The sequence below is a fragment of the Strigops habroptila genome, chromosome 4, assembly GCF_004027225.2.
Source record: "Strigops habroptila isolate Jane chromosome 4, bStrHab1.2.pri, whole genome shotgun sequence".
NCBI lineage: Eukaryota > Metazoa > Chordata > Aves > Psittaciformes > Psittacidae > Strigops > Strigops habroptila.
The window spans coordinates 35,730,299-35,751,645 of record NC_046358.1 but is presented as its reverse complement, the minus strand read 5'-3'; the positions used below and the strand labels follow the sequence as shown (position 1 = coordinate 35,751,645).

Genomic DNA, 21,347 nt, shown 5'->3' with positions numbered 1-21,347 from the left:
TCTGTGTTGACTTGTTGCACGATAAAGGATATTGCATTTGTACAGGGCATCTGAAGCCTCTCTTAAAGGGAGGATAAAAGACACTGAGCTTAGTTGCTTCCATCTGTCACTTCTGGAGCTGCATCAAAAATGAATCAGGGTTCAAATTACTTCGCTATATAGAAAAAAGAAGGTATTGGTAAAGCAGAAACCTAAAGTCCTGGTGTTATTTTACTAAACATCATAGTATGCATGTTAGTTACTAATTTTATACACCTTTTGACCAATATATTCTAGTAATTTTATATGTAAAAAAATTTTAATAGATGTTATTTTTAAAGAATTCGAAGGCATATTTTCCTCCTTGCACTGTATCCAAGTTGCTGCTGTTACTCTAAACCGCATTTAATATAGGTTTTAGGCAGCCCATACAACCATCTATTATTTTGCACTACCACAAATTAGTATAGTTTTGCAAGTGTGTAGATATCACACTGTTGGCTCCACATGTATTGAAAACTATTTTCTTGATGGATTTCATTGCCTTTAAATCAACTCAGTAGTAGAGGAATGTACCTATTAAGAGAATACAAGCCAGTACTATAGACTTCATGTTTTGCATTCTACTAGAAACAGTAGAATGTAGGTAAGAAACCTTTTCCGCACAATGGAGCTGGCCCTAGAACTGCATCCTGCTCACCCTGTGGTACTGATCATGCCCTGCATTGGACCCCTGACCATATTGAAGACATCTGTCTCACAAGACATTGCAATGGATCCTTTTTTCTTACGGGATGGCTGTAGTGATTTCATTTACAAAGCAGTCTGAGCCTGGAGACCTCCTGTATTTCTGCCTTGATCTTCAGAGCAGCACAGCTTCAGAGTAGGATAGGAAAATAAGAAAAGGATCTGTGAACTAAGAGAATGGAAACTTGGTTGCTGCAAAAAAGAGATGTGAGACATCACAGGACAGAGCAGAACAGCTATGATGTTGCCAGAGGAGTGGACAGGTATGTTTGTCTTTTGCATCTTTTATTACTTTTGGAAATGGTCCATCTTGTTTACTGTGTGCATTGATGTCTGTTGGTTATGGAAAGATGAAACACAACGCAGTATATCCCAATTCACCGCAGCAGTAACGGGGATGTGCTACTGCTTTTTGTAAGCATGGTGAGATAGCTAGAGACTGTCCAACCCAAAGACTGGGGAACAAAGACTTACTTAGTCTTTGTTCCTATTCTTTGCTTCAGCAAAGACTATTCTTTGCTGAAATATCAGTGTACATTCCTCTACTACTGAAACAATGTTCCTTGCAGAGCTGTACAATGCACTACAGTCTGAAAAACAAGGTGTTCAAGTCTAGGCCTCGTGCATGCTATAATAGAGGATGCCTCAGAGAAGCAGGGACTACACAGATGGTCAGTTGATCATCTGTTTAGAATGTGCCTTATGGCAATACAGAATAGGGTTTTTTCACTCTTTCTAACCATTGATCTTTGTTAGAGACAGAAAGTGTGCTGGGATTGTTTTAATCAGCTTTTGTTTGTTCCTGCAAACAACAAAAGGGAACTGTTGGGAGCTGTATTCAGTGTTGGCAGTGAAGATCTCACTTTTTCTTTCCCACCGTCTTCCTCAATTTGCCAGCTAGTAACAGCATATAGAGAACTGCCATCTGCCTTCTCACACAAGTCCTGAACCCTTTTGGTAAGCCTGCGCCCAGAAGTGTATCCAATCTGTTACTAACACCGTGTAGATAGTATAGTATGTTGCTGAATTATAGCTAAAACACCCTGTGAAAAGCTATTTTAATTGTAGGAAAATTAATTCAGATCCTGTCTCACAAATGTAATTCTCGAATGTTGGTAGGGAAATGGAAGGCTGGACAGAAAAGCAGAAGCTGAAATGTTTGACTTGAAGGATTACTGTACCCGTGAGATTACCTGTGTCCTTCCTGGTTGGACACCCCAAGACTCTTCTCCGCTGATTATCCATTGCCATTTTGCTTCCTTTCCAAGGAGATGAATGGCTTGGTGCTCCTGCCACCCCTCCCTGCTATTTTGGAGCAGCAGCGAATATGGGCTAGTAAGACAGACCCATCTCAAGGGGCTTGCCAGGGTTAATCCATGGGTGGTTCTGACATGCTCCAAGTGCCACGTAGGACTGTGAGCTGTGCAAATGTTCTAGCTCAGCCCTTTGCAGCTCCCCCTCCTTGGTTTTGGGTTTTATTTTTTCCCCCCTTTACTAGCAAGGAAGCCCTTCAATTGGATGGGCAGCAGCGGCAGCCCAGGAGGAACAATGACCAAAGAACAGATTGCAGCTTGTAAACCAAAACCTCCCCAGGGGCTGCTGCTAAAAGATTAGAGAATTCCTACGCCAACTGGCATCTGGATTTCCCCCCACTCCACATTGCAGCCACTAAATTTCTGGCCTGTCAGCATGGTAGAGTCGTCGTACTGCATATATTTAGTCCCTCCTTGGGCAGGCAGCAAGGAAGCATGGGCATGGAGAGCTGCACAGGGCACAATAGTGCTGCAGAACCGATCAGAGCTGCCTTCATGATCACACCGATGACAGGTCAAGGAGGCCCAGAGAGATGAAACGGATAAAGCTAAGCATTAAGGAGCGCCTCTGTCAGAGCCTGTGTGCCCCAGCCAAAATGTCACACAGGTTGGTGGGCTCCCTCCACAGACCCACCCATGCTAACCTCTAGCCAGCTGGTGATGGTACAGGAAGGGTTGTTTACAGTTTATTGAGATGTTTGAGATTACATGATATGGCAGCCTGATGTCAGGTATACGGAAGCGGCCACTGTTGTGAGGGGCTTGATGGAAGAGCTGAATTTTGAGCTGACCATGGAGAGCCCTGGCCACAGGCGATGAGGACCAGGAATTGGGAGGGGACCAGGAGGAACCTCTGTGGTCTCTAGAACATGACTTTAAGTAGTCATGGTTTGGACAGTCTTAAGAGGCAACCTTCTGAGTCTCATGTGGCATGCAAGCACTGAGGACTTTTACCTTTGGGAGTACCTATGGCTGAAAAAGCCCATACTTTTTAGAACAGTGCGTTGATTTCTTGCCTGGGCAACATCTCTAAGCTTTTTATGAGCGTCTCCAATGTTCATGGTAAATCAGGAGGGGCATGTTTTTTACCTGTGTGTACAAGTCTGTAGTGGCAGACTACATATATGCAAATGGACACAAGACATTTGTCAGCTGTGGCAGCTGCACTGCCTTGGTTTTTAAACAGTATTGTTGGAAGTGGTTTACATTTGAAGGGAGCTTTATATGAATCTCTCAAAAGCAGATGCCAGAGGTGATGTACATGTCTAAAGGACTAGGGCAGCACAGGGCACATAGACACCAGGCACAGTTTGAGGGTACCAAGGAATTTCCATTCCGTGTCTCTCTGGCTGACCTAAATACTGTCTGTTCCTTTGAAGAGACATTTTGGAAAGGGGAAAGATTTTTAGACTGAGTATGCCACAGCAGTAGCAGTTTAAATACAGCAAACCATCTAACCCTCCAACAAACAACTTGCTTGTGAAAAAAAGAGCATCTTCCCCTCCCCCCCAATATTTATTTTTTACAATGTTTTTGAGATTACTATTTTTTAAGTCTTGGCAGGTGAGGCCTGGGCCGTGTTCAGGTCATTGTGCAGAACACTCCAAAGCACCTCACAAATCACAACAGACAAGGGGTGTAACAGTCCTCAGGCCCAATATTCAGGTACCCACAGACATTGCTCCTGCCCTGACCCAGAAACCATCTCTCAGAAACTCCAGGAAGGGGAAAAGAGCTGAATGGAGGCTTCAGTCCCTCTGAAAATGGTCTCAGCACCCTCTTTCTTTGTGTTTGCCCACCCTCAGCAGGCTGGCTGGGAGCTACAGTCTGCATTTAGAAACCAATAGCCAGGATCTGCCAACTGAACTTACAAGTTTGGCAGACACAGAGTTTCAGTTGCAGGACTCCTGGATCACAGCTCTGAGGAACAAAAGTCTAAGTGTTATTTCTGAGCATTTTTCTCTCAGCAGCTTCCCTTCTTGGTGCATTTTCTTTCTCTGAAGAAACGTTCAGGGTTTCCTCCTACAGGGGAAACCTTTAAATCTTCAGGCCAGTGGGGAGGGCTGAGGTCCTAATATCACTAAAGCTAGAACAGAACACATATCCCCATTTCCATTCCCCCTTGCACCTGCTCTTTCTCATTCCCGTGCTTTCCCTGCTCAACCACCCAGCACTCAAATCCTCCTCTTCTGCACCAGCTGTCCAGCCACTTTGGAGACTGTGGCCTTTCTGTCACCAAAGTAATTCCCAGAAGGAACATGACATCGCCAACAAGACCAAGAAATGTTCCAGAAGAGGTCCCTAGGGGCTGCCAGACCCTAAGCCACAGGGTTTGGCACTCAGCCCTCAGCATGCATAGTCTCTGACCCCCAGTTCCTTTTGTGTTAGCCTGGGAGCAGGAGAGTGGGTGCTGACAGTTTCTCTCTTGGCTTTGGGCGGGCCAGGGTGCCTTTCAGCTGCACTTGCAGGATTTCACCACCATGTTGGAGAGCTGCTCCACTTTGGGGGTCCTCCCGACATAGTACAAGATAGTGAGCGGCTCCAGGTCCTGGGGAACACAGCAAGGCGAAGCGGATGCCTCAGGGTTCAGCGTGTTGTATAAGCCCAGCACCTGCAGAAACAAAGTAAATGCGGTGAGACAAAGTCAGGAATACATTTAAGCTGGTTAAGGATAGGAAGCAAAGCCAAAAGGTCTCTAGGTGTTTGGACTACGCTCATCAGAGGGTATTTCCCTCAGACAGCAAATACTCCCCTCCCCAATACTTCCTGATCATGGTCTGCCTTTAAAGGGTCTCACTTGCCCTGGCCTGACTCTTAAGACTTCTTTTAATTGTAGTAGCATTGCTCTGTGGCTGATGCCTAAGGGTTGAAGGAGTGCAAGTAGTTGTCTCCTTTCACCTCTAATTTAATATGGTGAATAGTGTCACAATTTTTGCTTTTAACAAGGCTGGGTGTAACCAGCCTCGGGCCATGTTGTCTTGGGTTCTATTAAAGAAACCAGAAGAAAGAACATCAGTACTGCTTATTTCAACGAACATCTCTAGATAGCACTGGATGGATGCCAATCCCTCCCAGCTTTGAACTGTCTGATGCTTTCTCCCTCCACTCCATCCTCCAAGTCATTACACTATAAAGCTGGAGCCAGGAGTGTCCTGTGGGACCCCACTGAATTCCTCCTCCCAGCTGGCCCCAACCCACAGATGACTGTACGCTTCAGCCACGTAACCACTACAGAACAGTTGCCATGTTTCTTGCCAGAAGTGGCCACTTCTCAGCAGTAAGCAACTTCTTGAATTGTGGGGCCAAAACACAATCTCACCTGCGCTACTGTGGTCTCATTAGAGCTTATCTGGTATAAATGACAGGGTCTGATACACTGTCTTTTTAACTACTTTATCTTTGGGGATAAGAGATGTTAAGGAAACATCCTGTTCTACCATCCAGATCCATGTAATTGCAGTCATTCTGGTAGCAGCTCTCTGGGATACTGAGCAAAGTACCCCTGGCTGTACCACAGGGGTACCACATGCTCTGGGGCCGCTCTACCCAACAGACAGTAGGTTAAAGAGTGGTGAGAAATCTTTTCACCATGTTTTTCCTAAGTGGTGCCGTCAAGCTGTCAGCAGCTATATTGTTCTGAAGGTTTTCTTGGATCATTCAGCTGATCTTAACGCTTGATTGTTTCCTTTCTTGCTCAAGAAAGGAAAGAACATTAGGAACCATTCTAAAATCCCTTTTCTCTCATACTGATTCAGTCCAGTTATCTACTAGAGAGCTTCTCAGGACAACCAGATGGTAAAGCTACATTCCCATTACACTTTCTAAGCTGTTCATTCCCTTGCTTTGTCTTGTGCTTAGTACCCAGCATCTGTTCACTCCTTCATTCCCATAGATTGTTCCCGCTATTAGTCCTTGAGTTCCAGTGAGCCTTGCTGCTGTGCAAACTCTCAAGCTGTCAAGAAAATGTTAGCATCCTTTCTGCAATATCATCTTTACCTAGTTATCTGTTCTTCAGCCAAATCTACTTTTTCCAGTAACTTTTTTAGTGAAACCTGAAGCTAAGTTGCTAATGAGCTGCTGCATTGTCTGGATTGCTGCCTTTTCCCTTCTGTGGACAGAAGCACAGGATTTTCCTCTGGCTTTTCTTGTCTCAGCAATGGACTGTCTGCTCCTTAGTATGGTCTTCTCCCCATGGTCCTTCTCCCATGTCTGTGCTTTTCTATTGCTTTTATTTATTTCCACTCTCGACAGTAGACAGGCTCAGGTAGTGTTCTTCCCAAAGACTGCCTAGTGGTACTCATCTTAAACAGAGGTTGTGCCTAAGTTACTTAGACATGTGCTTTCTGCCAATTTTTACTCATGAATCTCACTGCCTAGTAGGTTCCTTCCTGCCATAGGTCAGGGGAGATTTGTACAGCTGCCTGTGCAGAAAGGAAAGCTTACTGCATAGCTGTGTTCACTTCTGGACATGGACACAGAATTTCCCTTCACTTTCAGGCTACAGCTGCCCCTGTGGTAGCAGATGGCAGCTGTGTGCCATGGCACAACAGTTTTGCATGACAGCCTGGCACAGACTGTAGAGAAATCCTCTGTCCAGTGCAAACTGCAGGAGAAATTTAGGCAGAAGTTAATTACCAGAGTTGACATTTGATGTGAACAATTCAATTGATACTCTGGCCATAACCAAATAAGTACCCTAAAACCACCAGTCCTGCTATTTCACATCTTATTCAAGAGACAGCATCCTCTTCCTCAACATTTGGCTGGAAGCATGGACTCAGTATTGACTCCAAAGGAAGCACATTTCCCTGCTGGACCACCTAGGCTCTTCTGCAGTTTCCTTGGACAGTTTTTTACAAATATTGATCCAAACTGCTTCTTCTGCTTCAAAGGAACCAGATATTGATTACTTGGGAAGAAAGGGGAAATCACAGCCGCAAGCCCAAACAGGATAAAATACTGGATGTACCGTGCTGTGAGTGGTATCTGCGCTGCGGAGATACGGACAAGGGCCCGAACAAAAGTTAGCAAAGTAGCCCTTAGGCTCGTGGACCCATTTCCAGCCAAGGTCCTGTCGGAAGTCGATGTACAGAGGACGCACGCAGCAGTTCTCCTCCAGGTTCCTGAAACACAGTATTAGAACACAGTGAAGCTAAAGAGGGGCTTTATATGCGACTGTATGATGTGGCTTCCTGAGCAGGACTTGTACCAGTAGTGCCCAGTGGGACGTGGTGTTTGCCTGCACCACATGCAGAACAGCAGCACAGGCGAGCAGTGGCGGGCAGCTCAGCAGCCTGGCACTGTTCATGCCTGCTGGCAGGCAGCTTGACCATTGGCCCAGCGAGGCAGCACCCTGCTTGCCTACAGCAGCACCCGGCTGCTCTCCAGTACCTGGCGCTAGCAGGGTGCTGCCATGGGTCCCTGCCCAAGCTGTGCTGCAGGAAGCCGCTTGCAAGTTTACTTCAATCAAGGGGCTCAGCCAGAAGCACATAGCAACTCTGCTGAGCTGGCCAGCATCCCCTTCTTGGACACCACAGGGAGCAGCTGGCTGAGCTGTGCTCCTCATGTGGCCCCAGTGGCTCCATGGTGACGCACAACCCCCTTGGAGGCCTCTGCCTTTCACAGTGGCATGAAGTCTCACCAGGCTTGCCCAGCTGAGGCATGGGAGGGACCGCATCACTCCAGGCAGGATTCTCACTTACCGGAAACAGTAGTTGGTATCCAGGGCCCGTTTCTTTCTCTGGCCTCCCAATCCTGGGCCCTCCAGCCGATGTGGGGGTAACATCATCAAGATGAGGTGGGGATTATGCAAGTCTTTCTGCTTCTTCAGGCGCCCCAAGTCCCCACGGCCATAGTCGTCCTCACTGTCAATGCCTTCAGAGAAAAAGAGCATCCACAAAGAAGAAATCAGTGTGGAAGTGGAGGACGCAACAAGCCTTTCCAGTGCATTTAACATTCTCATGCCTGCCCTGAAACCAGAGTGAAAGGGATTCAGGCACCATGTCCACTCACTCTGGGAACTTCTTTCCTCACAGGGACCCCTTTACTCCTGGTGAATCTGACTGCTGCAGGCCTGAAATAGAGGCTTATAGGCCACCTGTTTTACCATTTGCAAACTCGTGGTGGGGCCATTAATCCATCCCACTGGCTCCTGGCTTCAGTCCCAGGACAGGCAGGAAGATGAATGGTTTAAAGAAGATGTCAGATCATTGGCACTCTCCGGAACAGCCTCAGAAATGGAGCCTGTGGGGGCCAGTGGCTGCAGCCCAGGGCTGCAAGCCAGGAGGTTCCTAGTTCTTAGGCCATCCAAGCCACTGACTCTCTGAGCCACCTCACAAAGGATGCCTGACTTCCTTGTGTTTCTGTCACCCTAACTGGAAAGCAGAGCCTCCACAGAAATCTGAGAAGGCATCAAGCTGCACTTCCCAGAGAGGCATTGAAATACAAAATTACTCCTTTCTGCAGACACTCCTGCAAACTTACCCAGCCTGCACTTACTTTCTTCCATTTCTAACCTACGTACAAAATAGATGTACCGATATAATCAACATGCAAACCCAGATGTGTATGTCTTAAGACAAAAGTTATGCAATGAATAATGCTCAAATATGCAAAGCAAGACCTTGTTTTTCAGTTTAGATACTCGAGGCTTTCCTTTCCCCAACAAGCCTCCCATACCCAGCTCTTCATCACCTTTGAACTTGATCTCCAAGACTTCGTGCAAATTCTCCAAGATGTCCCCATTGGGCTGAAAAGTGTGGCAAGGACAGTGTATGCTGATTTCCAGGCCAAGGTTGGACTCTGCAAAGAAGATGACTCCATGAGAAACAGTCTTCCATAGGTGGGACAGCTCCTGGCGCAGAAAAGTTTCACTGAGGACACATACTGTGGTAACTCCTAGACTGCGAGTCAGTCTCAAATTCAGGGATGCTATCAGAGTTGGGGACAGAAGCTGCCTTGGAAAGGAGAATGGGAAGCAGAATCTTGTGGCTTCACCTGTGCAAAAAGCCTTGCTCTTGCTAAAGGGAGCTTCCTGCAAAGGTGAGAAGGGTGCTCCTGGTTGAGTTTTTTAGGCTATTTAGCATCCAAAAGCATTTGTGAGCTTCAAGGAGCTGCATTGGAACACAAGTATTTTGAAGAGCTGGCTTGTGGTGTCTGTGTTAAATCATTTTGCCATCCTCAGTACCTGTCTACTCTCTGGCTTCTGGCTAGTGTCTGAAGGAGAGATGTGAAAATGAGTGGGTTGGATATGGACAAGTAATTTCACTGGAAGCACTTTTCTCAGCAGCTGCAGCCTCCTGTTTTGTTGAACTGCTAGCGGTCTAAGTCACACACACTTTCCAGAGGCAAGTCTATTTTCATAATAACTTCCTGGACCAGTCATGCTGTGTGGGCCTGATTAAGGGAACATAAGACTCTTATGAAAGCTTCTTTTTTATGTTGTGCCATGAATTAAAACATCTGGCTCCCCGGGGCATTGACAAGGTGCCTAGCACCCTTTTTCTTAAGCACTGTATACTCTGTGATGTCTTGTCAGCTAGCGTGCCTGCCCAGAGCTCACTGCAGTTCCAGCCCTGAACTCCAGCCATCAGGACACAACTTAGATTGCTTGAAAATGGAGGAGCTTACAAGCTTACATCTTACCCTTCCAGGGAGCAGCTGCTTGCCAGTACCTGCATTCCAGTTTGCAGTGGCACCTAGCTTCTATCTGCAAGGCCAGTCCAGCTGTGAGTCATGGTGCCTAAGCTCCAGTTGTGAATGGGGTCAGTGTTCTTGGGGGGAGTTGCCCTATAAGTATCTGTTGGGCTGCCCAGTGGTGGCAGAGGTATGTTCTCTGCAGTGCTAAGCCTCCATCTGTCTAGGTGTGTCAGGCTTTGGTATTTCCTCACCTTTATACCTGACAAGCTGTAAACAGCTAAAGAAACTGGGATTCTTGCTGGGTTTTTTCCTACTAGATTTGCTTTATTCCACATGAAAATTAAACCAGAGCAAGTCTCATTTTTTATGTATTACAGATCATAGTTTAGACAAGCAGAGGGGGTCCCCTCTGGGCTTAGAATCGAAGAACAAAAAGGAGTTCCAGCATGTCTCAGTGAAAACAATTTCCTCCTCCGGAGGACGAATCCTCATTCTGACTCAGCCCACAGAGCTACACAGTGGGGACTCCAGGACAGAGCTGGGAATCTAGCAAACGTCACGCACTGAGGTAGCTCTCTGGGGGAAGGCTTGTTCTCAGACTGAAAGGAGCTGCCCTCTATGTGAACCAAGCTCCTGCAATAAGGGGAGCAGAGCAATATTCCCATCAACACTGATCTACATTTCTATGATGCCTTGACAAATGGTCCAGCTAAGACCCCTACCTCTGTGCAGAAGCCACTCACGCACAGTCTCGGTGACATCGAAGGATAGCCACTCAGGGGAGCCCCGTGTCTGCACATTTCTGCCACTGAGGTAGCGCTGCTTTGCTATGTGCTCATCCGGCCGAAGGATCTGCACAAGAAGGAATGGTAGAGAGAATCAGCCAGTGCCGTGCATATGGAAGGTAGAGCCTTGGGTCTTTTTTTTTCCACAGCTTGCTAAAACCTGATTCAGAAGATTGGTCCCAGCAGATGAGACACCAGAAATACTCTGGCACAAGTGAGAGGACATACTTCACAACCAACCTGGACTCCAGAGATCTACACAATGCTTATTTCTGTGTCCTAAGCAGCCCACCTCTCTCAATTCACCCTTGTTTCAGGGCACATATCCAGAGGCGGAAGCACACAGAAACTGATCTAACGAGTGGTTTTGTTTCTGTATACACCCGTGGGATGTCGTCTGGATTTCAGTGTAGACCCAGCAGTGGGCAATAGAGCATCTTGCCACAGGCCCAGCAAGCCTACTGAGTCCTACACTGTGGTGTTCTCATGTGTCCTACGCTCTTCAACTTCTATCAAAACACCCCAGGGCTGATAAGGTTTGGAGACCTCTCCCCCTGCTCTGACATCTCTTCCTGCTTCCAAGCAGCCACAGCCTGTGCAAAGTGTTCCTTTCTGCAGGACCCCAAGTTCACTGCACAGAGCACTGAATCTATGGAGAAGCTCTGGGATTTCCTCCTTGTCAGTTGTGTCATCTGGTGGAGAATTGCTCTGACCTTTGAAACTGAATTCCAGGAAGTCCTCAAGAGCTACCAGCCATAAGGCAATTTTAGCTGCGCTTTACTGCAAAGCGGACAGACACCAGCCTGTGGGAATGTGTCACCTGGATGCTGAACTGTACCATTAGCTGCGTGGTCCAGGCCAACCTAAGACCACTTTGAAACCTGAATCAGACCTTATTCTGCCAGGGGAGTCCATGAGTTCAAACCAAACTCCAGATAAGTACTGCTGCCATTAATGGTGCCCCTGAGGAGCTGCTGCTGAAGGAACTCTGAAAGCAAGCATTATATTTCCAGTAAATCAGTGACAAGACAGCAAGCTCTACCCGTTGGATTAGCACCAACTGTACTGCAACAGTCAAAGGAACAAAACTGCCAAGAGACCTAGGTATGCAGATGTGACAGAAGGGTCAGGCCTGCTCCAGTGGTGAGGGGTTCCCCTTCCAACCCCCCTCTCAGTGCAGTAAAGGCTGCAGTGGGCCCCATGCCAGAGCGCCCTGAGCTGCCAGCCAATGTGAGTGGGGACAGGACACCACCACACTGTAAAAGGAAAAAAAGGTGACTGTATCACTGCATGTGCTGGAAGAAACCTGGGATACAGCATGCAATCTCTTCTCTCTCTGTCTTCTGTGGCCCTGCACATATCAACTGAGGCAGCCATTACGGAGCCAAGCTATTCAGGGCTCAGGCACAAGGGAAGGTGAGAAGAATACTCACCTGGAAAAGCTCAATGCGCTGCTCGCTGCGTTTGGAGCTCGGGTTTGGCACACGCAGCACCCGAAACTCGGCCCGGAATAAGTTGGTGCTGTTCTTCTCTGCCGAGGACACATTAAAGCGGAACACGTTGGAGGTGACACCTTTTGGACAAATGCCCAACTCATCTAGGAGAAAGAAAGATGGAAGGACTGAGAACCATAGGTCAGAGGGGCAGGATCTCAAATATTTAAACAACATTTGCAGCTAGTGGGGCCCATTCACAATAGAGATGATGGTGTGACTGCTCATGCTGGAGACATGAAGCCAGAGTGATCCCATTGCCACTGAATCCTAGTTTTACAAACCTTGCCATTGTCTCCTAGAATGAAACCCAGCCAAGTGTCCACAAAGCATGAGGTGTGGAATATATTTTAGGGCAGTGACTATTCAGTGTGTACTGAAAGAACTGAGTTTTAAGATCAGTTCTAACTCATTACCTGGAGAAGGAATTCATGAATAGTACTAGATACAGAGTTTTTCAAGGACAGAGTAACACTGCTGAGAGGCCTGTGGAGATCAGACACATGAACAGGGAATAACACAGCAATTCTGTGTGTGGATGTATGCCTGCTGAACAGAAAAATCCATTTCACAGATGTCCCAAAAGAGAGCAGGTAGAAGCTATGAGGTTCAAAACAGAGTCTTCAAGAGAAAATAAGCTTCTCTTCAAAGGGACCATTTTGGTCCCATGGAAAAATCTTTGTTGTTCCTCTCCTATTGACCTCTGTTACTCTTCCAAGGCTCTAGCATCATTTAAGGCATCCTTCAGACAAGACACAGCAGCTCCTGCTCTACGCCCACATGCAGGTTTGTTTGCAGCCCTACAGAGCCTCTTGTATGACCTCTGACTGTTGTCCAGTGCAACATGAGGCTCCTGTCAGCTGATAGTTGTTTTTAAACAAAAAAAGAAACAGAAAAACTATCCCCTGTTCTCAGCCACAGTTCCAGCCTGAGACAAACAGGCTAGAAACCCCAGCTGAGGCAACCTTCCAGTTGATTCCTGAAGATGGCCCCTCTCTGCACAAGCACTACTGTCTCCCCAGGGAAACAGCACCTGAGCACCACAGTTCATGTCCCACACCAAATTCTGCTTTGAGCAACACTGACGCACTTCCAGAGTCATATCCATGAAGATGAAGGTTGTCTTCTTGCGCTAAACTCAGATTCAGCAAGCAGGAGACTGACAGTTTACAAAGATGTGTTCTTTGGGACCTGTTTTACTCAGTAAGCTAAAGCTAAAGCTCACACTGGGCTTTAATTGGATGGGGGTTTGTCATTTGTACCACTGAATGAACAGCTTCCCATACAGGAAGGTGTCTGGCTGCTATTTAAGAGATGGACATTCAGTAGTCCCAGGAGACCAGACCCCACTGCAGCCATGAGTTGATATGCTCAGCTCAACAACCCTGCAGTGCGAAGAGTATACCAAGCCACATGAGGACACTCACTGTGGGGACTCCACCACTGTGACCAGTTCTAGGTTTTATGCCGCAGAAAAGCACAGCAGAAACCCAAGCTCTGATCTCATTAACTGCCCAAAGGCATCTTCCTAGCTGAAGCCTAACACTGGTAACTGTTCTGCATCCTGGACTTAGGTAGATACTGTGTTTTAATACTCCCCTTAAGCTGTTTTGCAGTCCTAGCCCTGTTAACAGTGCTGTTAATAGCCTGCCCTTCTATTTCATACCTGGTTGCCTGTCCACAAGGGATGTCCCAGTAATGCCTTCATCAGAAATGCCTTTCTAGATCAGAGCAGTGGTCAGCCTAGCCCAGTATCTGTTTGCAACAGTAGTGCTTTATCTGACAATCTATTCAGACGCTGCAGATCTAGTCCCACAGCACAGTGCAAATGAGAGACAAAATAAATTTTTGTTTATCCTTACAATTTTGGGCTGTTAGGCAGCCATGGTGGTAAGAGGTTAGTGTATCTGCTGTATTTTGCCTGCTGGCACCACATTGCCTTCTACCTACTTACTTCACCAGCAAGGTGCTGGTGTCTTGGGAGACCTTCCTAGTGGAAATAGTAATAGCTGTCTTCCCTAAGAAGAAGTATCATGTTCCCTTCATACCCTGGGAACAAGCCCTTTGTGATGGGGAGATGAAGCTGCATTCTGTGTTTCACTGTGAACACTGTGCGGTTGGAGCCTGCTTCTCGTAGCAGGGTGTCCAGGATACAGGTTGCACTCCCAGGAAGCTGACTGCTTTGGGGCAAAGCACTTTTTGCAAGAGAGCACAGGCAAAGGAGGTGAGCTGATTTTTTCAGGGAACTTGGTCCAGTCCCAGCTCAAGTGTGTTAATCACACTGGAATCCGGATGTGTCCACCTTCCACCTACCAGCATGGAGCAAAGCCCGGAGGCAAGGAATCTGCAACACCCTGTGTACCCATGCCAGGCTATGTCTGACACGACAGGATGTATCCTCACCATTAGATTGGGCTATTACTGTGGAACCCAGACAGCCCAGAGCTGTTGACTGCACAATGAGACCAGCAGCCTCTTAGTGTGGACAATGTATTACAGAGAGCAGGTTCGTCTGGGATCTTCTCTACTTTCAGTGAGGTGAAGCTCCTCCATGTGCTGCCTCTCCTACCCAGCTGCTGTTCCTGGCAAGCCCCAAGAAGGCTGAGGGCTGTGCCATTAGAGTTTGATGTCAAGGAAAAGAAGGCTGTCTGTGAGCAGGTATTGCTTCACTCTATATTACACCACTGCTACTTCAAAGCTGCATCACTTTGGATAAAAAATATTGATTCTTCTGGAAGTTTGCAGGTGGCAGGTTTGGAGGGAAGAGACGCTTGGCCCCAGTGACCTATGGCTTTAATTGCCTTGCCTCTCAAGCTGGCTTGGAAAATGGCATCTGTTTTTCCTAAGGAAGGTAAGCAAAGCCATTTGCAGGACCATTGCAGATGCTCTCTGAACTTGAACCTAACCAAATCAGTGCTTAAGGGGGTCTGAACCCCCATGAGTTTTAGGAGGACCTTGAAGTGAATGGCTGGTCAAGAGAGAGTTATTCTCTGAAAGAAAGTCCCCTGTAATTCAGGAAATGAGCCCAAGAAGCACAGCAGACAAACCATTCTGTGAGTCACCAAACAGCTCAGAGTAGGGATGGGGAACCTGGTCCTGAATATCCTTCCTTCCTAGAAGGATGGGGCTCTCCAGGCTGCTATTTTTGCTCCTCAGCTCTCCTGACATTTGGGCCTTAAGTCTTTGAGAAGGGTGAGTTATCTGAGCCAGTGAGCTGCTTGACTAATAGTTTGGAGCTAGAACAGTTCGTGTGGATGTGAGTGTGCATGCACACACGCTTCAGGCTTGTCTGCCTCGTCCTCGCAGTTCCCTCAATGGAGCAGTCCTCCCCTTCTCCCCCAGAGGAGACTGCCCCTGGCTCAGCACGTGCTCTGACATCACCACCTGGCACAGGGACAGAGCCATGGGAAAATTGAACATCGGCCACTTCTGAAGACACGGGGCCAGATTCAGTGATGGTGCAAGCGATGAAATTCCCCAGGTTTCAAAAGGAGCGTGTCTCCTGACACCACGGACCGTCTGCAGCACGTCTCTCCCAGTGTAACCCAACTCTCTGGTGGTGGCATCTATGCTGCCCACTCCCAGGAATTCAATCTCAGCACTACTTGGTCTTTTGAACCTGCTGCTCAGCACCTTGCCCCAGTGTCCTACAGGGACAGGTTCATTCATTTCCATAGGAATCTTCCCCAACCCACAGTCCCTCCTCACTGTTCCTTCTCATGCACCACATCTTCATTCCCCTTCCCCCTCTGCTTTATCCAAATCCACTCCTCTGACTTCATTTCCCGCTGCTGTGCTTTCCCCACTTCCTTCCCCAGAACACACTGGTTCACAGTGAGGCTGTACTATTTTTCACAGACACTTGGTTTCCCTGTAGATTTTTAGAATTTCACAAATGACACTTCAGTAGGTCAAAAATGCTGAAATATGGGTAAGCTGGTATACTCTGTGCACCTTCTGTTCCTCGGATCTTGGTGTCTCCTGAGCTAAGAGCTAATCATATAACCATATGGAGTGCAGTCTGCTAGGGATTAAGTGAAATTTTTTGCATTACCACACAGTAACTCTTATTCCAGCTCATCATATGTCAAGATTAACATAAACCTGGCAGAGTAAGTGCATTCTGAGGCTGCCTGCACCAAGTCACAGCTCCTCCCAAAACTGCTAGCGTTCAAATCGTGTCCCCAGGACTGCGCTACATCACGGGAGGACACCCTGGATAGTGGTATGACTGCACGCCTGCCAACGTCTTCCAATCCTAAGCACAGACTGAAAGGATTGCTTCTGCCTACATGTGCTCAGCATCTGCAGTCTGCTTGGGGTTCATGTCTGCTCAGTCTCTGTCTTTGCATCTGCATCTGCTCAGCTTTTGCACCTGAATCTGTTTAGTGTCCGCATCTGGGCGTGCTCATCATCTGTTCCACACCTGCTCAACATCTGTCATGTTTCCTTAGTGCCTGTGTTCTCTTGGGGGTCCTCTTGGCATCGCTGTCTGCTCTGCACCTGCTCAGATCCCTGTTATCTTCTACTCGCTCTCTGAACCCTCACACTATCCGAGTAACACTCTCGACAGCGTACTCCAGTCAGCAGCCTCTTCAGCAAGTGACCCGCCGCCTCTACGGACAGTGCGGGTGCTGCACAGACCGAGCAAGTTGCCGGTATCTCTGCGGCAGGCGCTGGAGCTTCAGCAGGGAGGAGTCCGTCTCTACCTGCCCATCACCAAACACGAAACCCGCTCCTTCTCCCAGCCCAGTCCGCAGCGTTCACCCCACACCCAAGCCGTATCCCCCCACCGCATCCCGCATACGTCCGGGCTCCACACACAGGCTCGCCACGCCACTCCCGCCTGGTACCTGGGCCGATGCTGCCCCCGGACCCACAGCCTGCGGCGGGGCAGCTCCCGCCCCCCAGCCCTGCGTCGTCCTGCCAGTGCTCCGCGCCCGCCGCCCCGGGGCTCCCCCGCCTGGCCCGGGCAGCGCCGCGCACCCCCGTCCGCGCTCGCCCCCGCGGGCAGGCGGAGACGCGCCTCGCCCCCCCCACCCCAGCGGCCCCCTCCTGCCACCCCACTCCCTCCCCGCCGGGAACGCGGCCCCTCCCGCGGGGGCCCGGCGCCCCTCGGCCCCGGGCGGCTGCCCCTCCTCCGCGGCCGGGATCCCGGGCAGGCTGCCCCGCGGGCGCGGCACCCCCGCCGGCGGGGGGGGAGCCCAGCACTTACTGTGCTCGGGGAGGCCCTGGATCATGTCAAATTTATGGATCTCTTTGGCATAGTATTCGGACTCGGTGTTGTCCTGCGAGCAGCTCTCCTCCTTCTCCTCCTCCATCTCCTCCAGCAGCTCCCGGGTGCTGTTATAGAGGGCCAGGATCTGGTAGGGTACATGGGCCGGCCCCACGGTCTCCGGGGGACTGGTAAGCCGCAGCTTGCTCAGGATCTGGCCCCGGATGGCTTCCACCCGCTTTTTCTTGATGTGGTCCAGATCCAAGGTGGTGCAGGAGGACAGCGAGAGGCTCACAGTGGCAAAGCTCAGGAGGCAGAGCAGCACCAGAGCCCTTTGCACGTACATCTTCATGTGCGAGGGGGCGGCCGCGGGGGCCCGCGGGAGCGGCCCCCGGGCGGCGGCGACCGGGCGCGGGGGACCGGGCGGTGTGCTGGCGGCAGCCTCCCCAGATCCCGCAGGCTGAGGTTTGGCGAGGAGGTGCATGAACTCACTGCGCCGTGCGCGACTCAGGACTTCCAGGAAGAGCTGGCAGCGCTCCGCAAGGAGAAGCGGCAGGCGCTGTGCCTCGCCGCGCCGGGCTCCTTCCCCATGCGCCGCCCCGCGTCCCGCGGAGCCGGGGGCGCCCCGCCGCGCCGCGCCGCCGCACGTGTCAGCGGCCCGCGCCGCCCCGCCGCCGCGGGGGGAGCGCCGCGCCCGCCCTTCTCGCTGCACCATTCATGCCCCCGCCGGGCCCCGCGTCCTACATCGCCCGGTGCCTGACCCCCCGCGGCCGGGAGCGCGGCACCGCGGCGCTCCCCGCACAGCCGCGAGCAGCGCCGCCGGGCCGCCCGCCGTGCCCCGGCGGCGCACCGCACCGCGCTGCACTGCCCCTCCCGCGCACACTGCCTCTCCCTCGGCCTCGCCGCTGAAATTTTATACCTCCCTCCCATGACGTCCCCGGGACGGGGCTCGGGCGGGGGAGGGAGCTCGAAGCCCGGCCTTCGGCCGCAGCACTGCGCTGATGGCTTCAGTAGCCGCGCACCCACCGCCGCCCGCCCTCCTCCTCCGCCGCCGCTACTGCCCCCCATCCCCCGCCGGGCCCCGCCGCCGCCCCCCGTGGAGCCGGGTGGGCCGGGCCCCTCGCGCCCCGGAGCCGGGCCCCTCCGCGGCGGGGCGGCCCCGCGCGCCCTCCGACGTGGCCTCCGCACCGTCGCAGCGGCGGCGTGCGGGCGCCCCCTGCTGGCACCGCCCGGGCAGCGGCGGGCGCGGGGCGGCGGCGGCCGGACCCTTCGCGGTGGTCCGCCGCGCGCTGGCGGGCGGCGCGAGGAGGCCCCGCCCGTTTCCAGCTGCGAAATCGCGTTAAAAGCCGCTAAAAATACCCCGAATAGTTTCCTGATGCGGTGCTTTCCGAGGGAGGGAGGAAGGGGCCGGGCGGCGGGCAGGGGTCTGCGGTGGCCCCGTGAGCTCCGGGGCCCGAGGGGAGGCAGCGGGCAGGCAGGGTGAAGCCGTGCGGCTCTGGAGGCAGGTGGCCGCTGGAGAGCAGAGGAGTGCCCACCCTGGCAGCGCGCGCTGAGGGAAGGGACTGCTTCGGGTATCTGCTGCCCTCGAAGGAAACCTTATCGCTCTCTACAACTACCTGAAAGGAGGTTGTAGTGAGGTGGGGGTCGGTCTCTTCTCCCAAGTGGCAGCGAAAGGACAAGAGGAAATGCCCTCAAGCTGCATCAGGGGAGGTTTAGATTGGATATTAGGAAAAATTTCTTCACAGAGAGGGTGATCAGGCATTGGAACAGGCTGCCCAGGGAAGTGGTGGAATCACTGTCCCTGGAAGAGCTCAAAAACTGTGTACATGAGGCCCTCAGCGATATGGTTTAGTGGTGGACTTGGAAGTCCTGGGGTAATGGTTGGATGTGATATTCAAGGTCTTTTCCAATCCAGTTGATTCTATGATTCTATGGCTGACAAAGCACCAGCCAAGCTGGGGTTCAGATCCATGACCAGGGCCTGTGCAGGCTCTCTCTGGGGCATGGCCTGACCATGGCTACCCACCATGCCATCCTCCCTCCTCCTTGTTCCAGGCTGTACCTGTGCCCGCTGCTCTGAAGCCCAGGGGCTCCCAGCCCCTGGAGCAAGCTCCCCTCTGCCCTAGCGTGGACCCTGCCCGAGGCACGCGGCGACTCCCCACCTCCCAGCTCTTCTCCCGGGGCCTGTAGAAGGGGAGCTGAACACCCGGAGGTCTGGGGCAGGATGGTGGCTTTGTGGCTTCCCGACCCCATGCAGCCGCAGGCAGCACTGGCTGCTCGGCTGAGGAAGCCTGCAGGTTCAGGCCGGCTGTGCTGCTGGGAAGGTGTGGCAGGGACAGCTGTTGCAGGGCTGCGGGCGATGTGGGAGCTGGGCACAGCTCTCTGCAGAAGCAAGTCCTGGGGCCTTCATGCTCTGGAGAGGTGCGCCCCAGGGGCTGGAAACACCACCAGGGCTTCGGGGAGCCTTCCCTTTGGGGTTTGGGACTGGGAGAGCATGGCCAGCTCCTTGGCCAGCTCCTCACTGAAGACATGGAGTGTGGAAGAGGTTCAGAGGAAATGCATGGGGCAGCTCGGGGTGCTGGATGCCTGGTGAGCCTGTACCCTGCAGCTCTGAGGAGACCGAAGGGTGAGCTGCTTGCTCACAGTTTGCATGTGCTTTGCTTGGGGAAGAGGAATTTCAGTTCGTTGATGGAGCAGACAAAGATGTAACAAGATCTAGTGGCTCTAAGATGATGTCAGACGAATCATGACTTGGAGTAAGGTGCAAAGTCTGAGGGCTGCTATTAAGTATCCATGGAATATTTTTATGTAGATTGGGATGGATGTTTCTAGAGCTCCCCAGGCACCTACAAAATGAATTCTGGATGCTTTTCTGCTCTGGGACCTCCTCTATCCTGCATCAGGTTGGAGGTCACACTAAATGCAGTAGAGCTGATTGCTTTGGACTTCAGTAATCCGTTTGCTACAGTGCCGCATGGTGAGTTATTAGTTAAGATGGAGATAAATACAGGAGTTATGAGAGATTATAGAGTTCCCCAGTGGCTGGTCCTGGGCCTAGTTTTCATTAATGATCTTGGCACGCCAAAATGGATATATTAATGAAATTGGCTGCTGATCCAAATTTGAGAGGCATTGTCAATACAGGGGAGGACTGGGATATCCTATAGGAGTGGGCAGGAAATTTTGATGGTGGAGACTGTAGAAGTGAGATGAAATGCAATAGTACAAAATGCAAGCTTATGTTGTTGATAGCTGAGAGTGGACTTTTCTGTTGCAAGTTGGCAGTGGGGGCTTACTGCTTGGAAATAATAGTGGAGAAGGATGTCAGTGTGATACTGGTTCCAGTATTGCGCCATTCAGTTTCTGCTCTGGGCATTGCTCATTCTGCGCTGAGGAGGTGGGAAAGCACCACGGTCTGACGTGTACAGGAATGGCTGCTGGTGGCTGCAAGCAGCAGTCTCTAACAGGTTGCGCATCTTGGACACACTGGAATCCAGCTGGGCTGAGGGAGCGGCCGGCAGGGCTACTGAATGTGTGAGTATTGTAGGAAGTATTTCACACTTGGCAACTCTGGCTGGGGTTTGACAGTCTGAGCTGGGGCTGATGTAACTCAAACAGCATCTGTTCTCGTGGAGATCAAGAGATGCGCATATGTGGGCCTTTTCTGCCTATCAAAGCCCCTTCCACCTTCCAGAGGGAGAAACCTCCTGTTTGAAGCTTTGCAACTGTTAGGAGATTTTGTCCTGGAACCCACATAAATAACAGAATATTTGCAGTTGTTTCCCTCCTCCAAAAACCCTTAGAGATGGAGCAAGTACTTTGAGGTGTGTGGAGAACCAAAGTGCTTGGTACTGTCAGTGTGCCGTTAGCATGCAGCAGGCTACGGCAGCAGTCCTGCTGAATGCTCTGCTTCCCAGTGGAAGCTTAATGTTTTCAGTGAACTGGCGCATGTCGAAACCAGAAGTCTGGCTGTCTGCCTGATGTGAGGACTAGGTGAGGAAGAAAGACACAGCGCTGTATCACTGCTTGCTACTGGAATTGCCCTGCATCCCATAAATCCTACTGCTGCTTAACAAAACCTTTGGCCGCTCTGAATAAGATGATCATTGTTCTCTCCCACAGCAGTGCTACCATGCGGGCTTCCCACCATTGCTGTAGCTTTAACTACGTGTGTATG

At 50.8% G+C, this 21,347-nt stretch overlaps 1 protein-coding gene across 1 annotated transcript; it reads right to left on the bottom strand.

Annotated features, from left to right (window-relative positions):
• Positions 1–2,712: 2,712 nt before the first annotated feature.
• TGFB3 (transforming growth factor beta 3) lies at positions 2,713–18,223 on the bottom strand. The gene is made up of 7 exons (XM_030482436.2): positions 17,171–18,223; positions 11,896–12,059; positions 10,400–10,529; positions 8,733–8,840; positions 7,742–7,913; positions 7,009–7,162; positions 2,713–4,650 (listed from the first exon to the last, which is right to left on the bottom strand). Exons 1-7 carry the CDS (start codon positions 17,883–17,885, stop codon positions 4,492–4,494), a joined length of 1,602 nt encoding a protein of 533 aa, XP_030338296.1. The 5' UTR covers positions 17,886–18,223; the 3' UTR covers positions 2,713–4,491.
• Between the last annotated feature and the right edge of the window lie 3,124 nt (positions 18,224–21,347).